This window comes from Urtica dioica, chromosome 2 (genome assembly GCF_054948205.1).
Source record: "Urtica dioica subsp. dioica isolate 48M chromosome 2, U.dioica_male_clone48M_v1_H2, whole genome shotgun sequence".
Taxonomy (NCBI): Eukaryota; Viridiplantae; Streptophyta; class Magnoliopsida; order Rosales; family Urticaceae; genus Urtica; species Urtica dioica.
In genome coordinates, this window is record NC_142757.1 from 40852051 (window position 1) to 40862000 (window position 9950).

Sequence of the window (9950 nt, forward strand, 5' to 3'; positions counted from 1 at the left end):
CGCCAATTCTCCTAAGCCGAGCTCGCCTTGCCAGTTTGCCTGGTCGAGCTCCTGGTCGAGCTCGCCACTTCGCCTGGTGGAGCTCCTAGTCGAGCTCACCACTGCTCCTAGTCGAGCTCACCACTTCGCCTAGGCCGAGCTCGCCAGTTCGCCTAGGCCGAGCTCGTCAGTTCGCCTAGGCCGAGCTCGCTAGTTCGCCTAGGCCGAGCTCGTCAGTTCGCCTAGGCCGAGCTCGCCTTGCCAGTTCGCCAGGTCGCCAGGTCGAGCTCGCCTCTCCAGTTCGCCTAGGCCGAGCTCGTCAGTTCGCCCAGGTCGAGCTCGCCTTGCCAGTTCGCTAGGTCGAGCTCGGCCTCAGCTCGGCCTAAGCTCGACCTCGTCAATTCGACCTCGGCAGCTGGACCTCGGAAGCTCGACCTTGTCATCTCGACCTATAAGCTCGACCTTGACAGCTTGGCCTCAGCTGGGCCTAAGCTCGACCTCGGCGTCAGCTCGACCTCGTCAGTTCGACCTCTGCAGCTCGGCCTCAGCTCGACGCTCAGCTCGACCCGACCTCGTCAGCTCGACCTCGGCAGCTCGGCCTATAAGCTTGACCTCGGAAGCTCGACCTATAAGCTCGACCTCGCCAGTGACCTCGGCAGCACGACCTCGGCAGCTTGGCCTCAGCTCGACCTCGTCAGCTCGACCTCGGCAGCTCGACCTATAAGCTCGACCTCGTCAGCTCGACCTCGTCAGCTCGACCTCGGTGGCTCGACCTATAAGCTCGACCTCGGCAGCTCGGCCTCAGCTCGGCCTCAGCTCGACCTCGTCAGCTTCACCTCGGCAGCTCGACCTCGCGAGCTCGACTTTGTCAGTTCGACCTCGGCAGCTCGACCTATAAGCTCGACCTCGTCAGCTTGACCTCGTCAGTTCGACCTCGGCAGCTCAGCCTCAGCTCGGCCTCAGCTCGACCTCGGCAGCTCGACCTCGTCAGCTCGACCGATGAGCTCGACCTCGCGAGCTCGGGTTAAGCTCGGCCTAAGCTCGACCTCGTCAGTGACCTCGGCAGCTCGACCTATAAGCTCGACCATGACAGCTCGGCCTCAGCTCGGCCTAAGCTCGACCTCGGCGTCAGTTCGACCTCGTTAGTTCGACCGCAGACCGGTTCTCGTGTTGATCCATTTTCAGGCATTAACAAATCCCATAAATTTCATAGCTTGTTGTACAAAATCATAACAAAGAAGTCTTTCATTTTGTCCATTTAGCAGAGTTTTAAAAAGTTACAAGTCAATACTTCTCTTTGGAGTTAACAAAATTCGTTGGATTCACCGACAAGATGGTCGAAGGTCATAAACAAAATAATTAGCACAATATTTGATAGAAAATTTACAACCAAGACACAAAAGCTAAAGGAAAGTTTCTTCACTTTGTTAGTGAAGTGGAGACAAAATGTACAGCCCTTCAACATTTTTCTGGTTTCTTATGATCACAACATTCAAAATAGCTAGACACCAAGGATTCAAAATCAAAAGGGCACATTCTAAAAGCTTGTTATCATAGAAAATGTGAGTCTTTTTGAACAAAAAACAGTGGGCTAACACCCACACAAGTTATGACTTTTTTGATTTTGGCTTCTTCTTTAGTCTGGTGTTTTCATCGACTTCGGAAGCCCGAGTGTAAACTTGTTTTTCTTCACTTTGGGAGGGTAGAATATGTACTTCATCTTTGTTGGTGGCAGCTTGAATGGTTTCATCTTTGTTTTCCGTCAAAGGCGCTTGAAAAGACACCATAGCGTTGTCAGTTGGTTCTGAAAAGGAAGGAACTATACCTTGTTCTCAGAATATTCTCAGTATAAAAAATATGAAACCAAAAGAAACATAGTATAAAGTAGCAACTCTTTAACAAATAATACATATGAATTGGTGTAAGATCAAATAGAGAAATGAATTGATGTCTTTATGAAGTTGAATAACAGTGAAATTAAATAGATGCTAACCTTGAACTTGAACTCATCATAGGGAGAACCGAAGGTGAAATCTTAGCTGAAATAGGAGTTGAAAGATGTTAGAAATGAAGAGATTTGATGACTTAAGTAGTGATATAAGATATTTAAGTAGTTGAAAAGTCTTTGCTTATCATTGATTTAATAAATGCAAGCAGGGTGCTTCTTCATATTCACGTGCTTCTTATAGATATATTGAAGTGACTTGAAGATATATTGAAGATACATGCTGTCAGAATTATCTCCTAGATGAAAGATAATTATAAATGTGATTTTTTTATATTTCATTTTCATCACTAACTTTTTATAGTAAATAGATTATTAAAGTTAAAAAAAATGTGACTGCCATATATGCTTTTCTTATTTGACCATGTTTTGATATATCAATGTGGATGTTTATTTTAATAACATTTTTTGGACGTCACAATTTTCTTAACTTTTAAAAAAGTATACATCAACAAAAATGCCAAAATAAAATAGTGGATCAAAAGATTCCAGAAGTCATCAAAAGATTTGCAAGGTCCAAAGCAGTATATACAATAATAATAATGTTGTGGAAAGCGACACTAAACATAAACAAGTTTAAAACCTTCAGATGAGGAACCCCTTGCCCTACCTGATTTCTACTAATTAATAATAGACAGAGCATTCCTTGTCTTGAAATCTGAATAAAAAGATTTCATGAAATGATTTTGAGTAGTACCTTGGATGAGCCATCAGGCATGTGTTGGATGAGACAAGCTGAGGGAAGCCTCCTCGAAGAGTCGTGGCTCATCCCGATCGAGACGTTGACCACGGCCCACACACCGTCCGCGTGTTGCTTGCACAACCGCAGAAACTTCACCGCTCGTGGCGGCCCTAGCCAACAAGCACGGAAACATCTCCGTCCATCGATTCTAATAATATACAAAGAGTCAATATCGTATCGGAAACGAAAAAAATGTGAGCGGGATTTGTGTATAGTTATTATGGTTATAGTACCGCGTCCATGAGCGTGTCGACGTGGGTCAAGCTGTTGATGGTCACGAGAGCGCAGATCTGGTTAAGCTCGTCTCTGAGCTGGTCTAAAAAAAAATTGAATTGAACTCACAAATATTCATCAATTGTTATAGACTAAATGGGTTTTTACCTTCATTTCAGTTTGTCTGTTTTGGAACCAGAACTTGACTTGCTTGTGAAACTGAATATAATGTTTGCAGTGCTGATAAAAAAGAAATAATAACTAAATAAATAAAAGACGATGTTATAAGCCAACAACAAACAAATACCTGTTTCAGGGATCCGTTGGAATGATTATATAAAAGCCCACGAAATTAGGTATGGTCGAACATAGAAGGAGCCCACAACGTTGGTTGATTTTTTTTTTCTCAACTGCAGTTATTTCGTCTATGCAAGCAATACTGAAGTTCTTATCAATCAGAACATCAGAAACAAATAATTTTTTACATACCCATCTGGGAAATGATAGGCCTTTTCAGGGCTCTAAATGGCCTAACCCCAGATTTCCCATACACACATCCAACAACTGCCCTGCAGAATGTAGCCTGTGAAAATAATTTTCACAGAGAAATATTTTTCTTTATTAATAATTCAGGAAAGATAAAAGAAAGCAAGCTTGCGCTGAGCCTCGTCAACGAACAAGAGAACCTACTTCCCTTTCTCAAACTTGCTCTCAGCATTCGAATCCACGTGTGAATTCTCGATGAGCCTATCGTGAAACACCTGGTTCGATTAATTTAGCCGATTCCAATCCAATAATCGGTCAATTTTTTCGATTTGATGTTGATTAAGGTTAGCACACCGATTGGACAGGGAATCGATGAATGAGTTTGGACTTACAATGTCGTCTCTGGTTCGAACGTTTTGGACGACGAACTTGAGCTTCTAACCGCCGTCGACAATGGTGACGATGAACCCTAGGTAAGGCTGACCTCCGCCTTGGGGATGGAACACTGTACGATCCAAGATCGATGCGGTTCGTTCGCACTTCGAAGGAAAAGCTTCATATGGGTTTTTTTTTACTCTGTAAACGAGCACAGAGAGAAAGAGAGTACCTGTTTGAAGCTTTTGTTGTGGATTTATTTTCATTCTTTTGAGGAAAATAATAATAAAAAAAAGGAAGAAGAAGGTCAAGCTTTTTTTTTTTGTAGGGAATTGGTGCGGAGGTCCATGCACCTGAGAGAGATATTTGTTTTTTTTTTTTTGAAGAATTGGACAAGTGGGAAGTTATAAAGAGAGTGGCTGTTAGATGTTTGAAGCGTTTTGGTTATAATTTAATGTTAAATTTTTTTATTTTGTGAGAAATAATGAAGAAGAAGTGGGAGGGTCGCAAAATCTGGACGAAGAAGAAGTGAAAGGGTCAGTTAAAAATTGCTTCAGCACCGCCACGTGTCGCCCAAACGGATAGCCACGTGTCAATCCGTGGATAAAAGTTGGAAGGAGCCTTCTCTTTATTATCTATGTTATAGATATATAAAGAGTGAGCAAGAAAAGAAACGCTCAGGAAGAAGAGCGACAAGAAAAAAAAGGAAAAGAAAAGAGAAAGAAGAAGAGAGCACGGGAGAGAGAGAGAGCGCCGAGAGAGTGAGAGAGAGGAAGAGAGCGAGAGAGCGAGACGAGGGTGAGCTTGCGAAGGGTGCGCTCGGCCGACAACCACCAAGCTCGAGCGCCACCCACACGCGGCCGAGAAGGAACTAGCGCCGCCGCGAGCAAGCCGAGGACGCCGGAGCAGAGAAACTCGCCGGAGAAGAAGGAGAGAGGGACGGCGACGGAGAAGGTAAGCTCGATTTTGAACTTATCTTTCTCTATGGTTCGGATTTGAGGAGAATCATAGAGTTAGGGTTTGGAGATTTGGGGCTTTTGTGGAAATTAGCTTGAATCTCTTGTGTTATGCCCGATTATTCTTGGTTGAGTGTTGGATTGAAGGATAATTGCTTGATTTCGGGATTTATGAGATTGTTTGTCTTGGATTTCTTTGGATGAGTTTGGATTTGGAATTGTTTCAGCCGGGTGTTTGAGCTTGGTGTGGGTTGTTATTGATTGTTGTGACATGATTCCTTGGTTGATATGGCCGTGATATTGAAATCAAGAATCTGAGAAGGTTGGGTTTGAATTTTGCTGTTGGCCGTGTTAAATTGTTTGGCTTTGGTGAAGTTTGTGTGCGAGTTGTTGTCGAGAGTTAGGCTCGGTTTTAAGTGGGCTGAACAGGGCTCGGGGCAGCAGCTCTAGACGGCGAGGCGGCGCGGACTTGGAAGGTTCGGGCCTCGGCCCGGGGACTTGAGACGTCTCCGATTAGTTAAGGCGAGTCGGGGTTTGTCCCGAGTCTCGACTCGTGCTAGTTACGAATCTTTAATTAATATGTTATTATGTTTGTGGTAAAGTTCGTTTCAATATAATTAGTAAAGAAAAATAAATTATTATGTTATCGTTATAAACTCGTTGATTATTTAAGTAACTACTTAATATCCTTATTTAAGATATGTACTAAAAATCAAGTTCGACTATAAGCTCGACTCTTTTAATTTTGAAAAAGAATATCAACGAGAAATATTTTATTTACGTAAGAAAATAGAAATAAAAGAAAGGTTCGACTACGAACCGAGGGTTCGATTATTTCATAAACATTTTATTAAATCGAACCCAAAATTATTTGCAATATGGTTAGACATTTAAAATAAACGACTTGGTTTATTTTAAATGAAAGGTTTTTACGTTATGTATTTCATTTCTCAAATGATTATAACTTGTCAATAAAAGAGACAAGTCAAAGATATTTTCTAGAACATATTTGAAAAGTATCGTTTTGAGTTATTTTCATATAACTTACATATGCTATAGATTGCTAGTAATAACTTCTATATACGTTCTTTTCTCTTAGTTTCGACCCTCGGGAACCTATTCTAAGCAGTGGACTGTACCCAGTCAGAAGAATAGGTGGTCGAATAGTGTAGAACGTTCCTTAGCTTAGATTAGAAAAGCGATGTCAAGGCCTTATTTTTAGGCGTCGATTCTTTTCTGTATCTCTGTTTTGTCTTCGTGTATTCTCTGTTTCTCGTGTGTGAGACACTCTGAGTAGCGTGAATAGGAGGACGTTTTGAATACGTTCCTTGTGAGCTTTCTTTCCAGTAGAAGTATGTACGTTAGTGTATCGAGGGATGAGATACTAAGTACGCTCGACGTTCGATCTTTCTCTTCCATAGATAAGTCCAAATTGCTATAAGGATTAGCAACGAGCAGAAAGCTTATGTGGACTGGGTTACGTGGAGATAAGAAGAACCCTTTTGTTTGGAAGAGAAGATTTCAGGATTCGTGAGAATCGTTATCCAGGTAAGTGGATTTTTAGGCACCTACAATATCAAGAAATATTATATATATCTATATACATATACATATATTGTACGTGCATTATTTATTTTTATGTGCTTCTAGTAAGCAAGATTAAGATAAGCCAAAAGATAAGTCACTATCAAGATTAAGGGCTTTAAGCCACTAACGAATTGGAAAACGGAATTAGTCCGGCTAACGAAAATGGCTAGACGTAACTAGGAACCCGAGCCTTTGCTATGTGTTTAGTTAGCCACCCTCCAGAGATCCAGTCTTAGTGAACTGGATTATGAGAGACTGAAGTTAAAGCTCGTAATCAAAAGCGAGAATATTATGATAGGATCTTTGGGAGTCGCATCTCAAGATCTTATAAGTCACGAGTTAATAAGCGAAAAGAATATATGTTAAGATCGGGATTAAACCCGAATTAAGCAGTCTCTCATGTTAGGTTAATTAAAGAGAAAACATGGAATGGTACCGCCTCCGACATATACCCCATAGACGGGGATTAGGCAGGAGATTGTGCACCCTCTTGTCTGGCGCCAATAAGACATGTGTCGTGCGGATATCATTAAGGGATCCCGAGCAGGAAATGTATTGTATGATGGGAATTGCCGGGACCTAAGCTGGCATATTCTCAAGTAAGAGGAGTTACCGGGACCTAAGCTGGTAATTCCATAGATTATGATGAAAGTATGTTATGATGTGAATCACCGGGACCTAAGCTGGTGAATTCTTAAGTAAGGGGAATATCTCGGGACCTAAGCTGAGTTATTCCTAAGTAAGATGAATCTATCGGGACCTAAGCCGATTGATTCTTAAGAAATGTGGATTTATCGGGACCTAAGCCGATACTTCCGCAAGTTATGATAAGATATGAATTGCATGTTATGTATTGCTTATGTGTTATGTGCACGATGCATTAGTTATATAGATATCCGCTTACTGAGTCTTTCGACTCACAGTTATTATCTTGATATTGTAGATAAAGGCAAAGCTAAAGAAGATTAAGCAGAACATCAGCAAAAGCCGGTAAGTAAGTAGGCGTGTGTATGTACGGCTGCCGACCTGTGGCTAAGTCAAGGGCGAATAAGTCTGTTTTGTTTTTAAAAGACGAGTCTTTTGTTTGTGAAGTTTTAAATAGTATGTTTTAAGAAAAACAAAAAATTCGCCCATATTTTTGAGACGTTTAAGTAAATATTTTAAAAGTTTTTTCTAGAAAATGTTTTCCGGAAGCGCTTCCACCAAAATTTTTATGAATTTTATTTATGTTAAGTAAGATACGGAAGATCTCTGCCGCGGCTCGCGGGCGAGCTAAGGCTCGCGGGTCGTGACAGAATTTTTGGTATCAGAGCCCAGGTTGAGCCGTTTCTGTAGACTTGTGGTCGTACATACACTAACTTACTTACTTATAAGTCAGCTGATGTTTAAGATAGCCTTATCTATAATATCTTGTTGAGTCTTTGTGAAAGATAGCGGTTACATTAGGATAACCGTATGCTTACCCATTCCTACTCTTAGGTGAAGTAAGGATTAAGAATGGGACCTAAGAAGCGAACGCAGACGGATCTTTCGCAAGAAATGGCTGAGATTAGCAGAGCTCTAGAGCGTCAAGCAGAAGATGCACGTCGAAGGGATGCTCAAATAGAAGAGCAGAACAGGATGATCACGCAACTTATTACGCGAATGAACGAGCAGCAGCCTCTACGGGGTCAAGAAGAGCCTGAACCCCAGGCGCATCGACCAGAACAACCTAGAGGTCAAGAGGAGCACGTGCCAAATGTGAATGTGAATCTAGGTGGTCAGAATGTGCAAGCGCCACCACAAGCTCCAGCTATGGCACCAGATGAGGTTCCGCTGTTTCAGATTCCGATAATGGTACCAATTGTCGGAGAGCCTGTATATGAGCGCTTTCTTAAGCAGAAGCCACCGACTTTCAATGGAGATGCTGATCCTTCCCTTGCGGAGAATTGGATTAAAAGGATCCAACAGATCTTCACGTACATGCAACTTTCAGATGCTGAGAGAGTTGCTTGTGCTGTGAACCAGCTAGAACTTGAAGCTCGAAGCTGGTGGGAGGTGATCGCACTCTATGAAGATGTTTCTCATATTACATGGAATCGTTTTATCAACCTATTCTATGAGAAGTACCTGGGTGAAGCTAATCTTTCGGGTAAGGTACGGGAGTTTATGGATCTTAAGCAAGGAAAGCTCTCTGTATCTGATTATGTGGCCAAGTTTGATGAACTTGCAAAGTTCTCACCCTCTATGGTATCGACGGATCAGTCGCGCAAGATGAGGTTTATGCATGGACTCAATGTGGAAATTGTGCGTCAGGTGGATAGTGGCGATGTGGGGCCACGAACTTATGCGAATGCCGTTCAAAGGGCGTTAAGGATTGATGGTTGGCGTATAGCACAAGTCAATCCAGCTGACGAGTCGGTGACCATCCCACAGGAGTCTGTAGCGGAAGTTGAGAAGAAGAACTTTACCGACAAGAAGAAAAAGAGTTGGGATAGAAACTCCACGTTCAGGGCGCAAAGAAGTGAAGGAAGTTATAGAGGAAATCAGAGCGAGAACAAGTACAAGAGGCCAAGGGTTGAGGATTTCCCTACGTGCAACAAGTGCGGCAGGAAGCATCAAGGCGAGTGTCGCATGGGAACCTCAAGCTGCTACCGGTGTGGCTTGGAAGGTCATTTTTCACGGGATTGCCACGTTCCAGAAGATAAAATCGCTTATCTGAAGAATCAACCTAAGGCCAAAGCTCGCATCTTCAGCATCTTTGGAGATGAAGTAAATGAGCCATCGTCTAGAAGAACTGGTTAGATTTTTATCGTCCACACTTTTGTTTACGCATTCATGGATGTAGAAGCTGTACATACTCGTTTGTTGCGTCTTGGTTAAGTTCTTAAACTTGATAGTTGATGAAGTGGATTCCTTGTTAGTTATATCTAACCGTTAGGAAGTGACTATCTCAATTCACTAGTATAGTTTAGATACGATATGTGTGCGGACTCTAAGACCAGAATCAATCTGCTACTCATCAAGCGATGACATGTTTAGAAGAAGGTATCTCTTCTCTTGTTTTCTGAAGATGGAAGTCACCTGGAAGCTCGTTAGTGTGATGCAAAAGAAGTACCCTGCTCTGCTTTAAGTTTCAAGGACGAAACTAACTTAAGGGGGTAGGGATTGTAAGGACGAGCTTTTGCGTCACTTGTATTTGGAGATTTGGAAATAATTAATGAGTTTCCGTTGTTACAACTAAATTCCCGAGTGAATTATACTTCAATGGATTTATCGAATTAATTTTAAATATGTTAAGGTTATGAGAAATCTCGGAATAAATAAAGGAATTATCGAATTTATCTCGATTAATAAATTATTTCCGAGGAGACATTCCGGAAATTAATTTAAGAAATAAATTCTCAAGAACGAGAATTAATTCCGAGGAACCTTAAATATATTTTAATTAATCGAGAACGAACGAGAAAATTCTCAGTTCGAATCATATAATTATAATCCGTTCGATTATGGATTTAATTAAATAATTATATGAAGAGGACTTGGTTGTAATGAACTTTATGAACCCATTTGAAATAAAAAGTGGGAAAAGAAGGCCAAGTGAGAATTTTGGAAATTTCTCACACTT

The 9950-nt window shown here is 41.7% G+C and overlaps 1 protein-coding gene and 1 long non-coding RNA gene across 2 annotated transcripts; one reads left to right on the forward strand and one right to left on the reverse strand.

The window, feature by feature from the left end:
* Positions 1-3487: 3487 nt before the first annotated feature.
* LOC149404758 (uncharacterized) lies at positions 3488-4294 on the reverse strand. Its single transcript, XR_016295588.1, has 3 exons — positions 4033-4294; positions 3818-3964; positions 3488-3686 (listed from the first exon to the last, which is right to left on the reverse strand). It is a non-coding gene; the product is annotated as an uncharacterized LOC149404758 (long non-coding RNA).
* A 3882-nt stretch (positions 4295-8176) lies between these two features.
* LOC149404759 (uncharacterized) lies at positions 8177-9127 on the forward strand. The gene has a single exon (XM_089607662.1). The coding sequence runs from the start codon at positions 8177-8179 to the stop codon at positions 9125-9127; it is 951 nt and encodes a 316-aa protein (XP_089463788.1).
* The last annotated feature ends 823 nt before the right edge of the window (positions 9128-9950 follow it).

Coding starts and splice junctions, on each gene's coding strand:
- LOC149404759 (XM_089607662.1), top strand. CDS start 8,177: ATGGTACCAATTGTCGGAGAGCCTGTATATGAGCGCTTTCTTAAGCAG.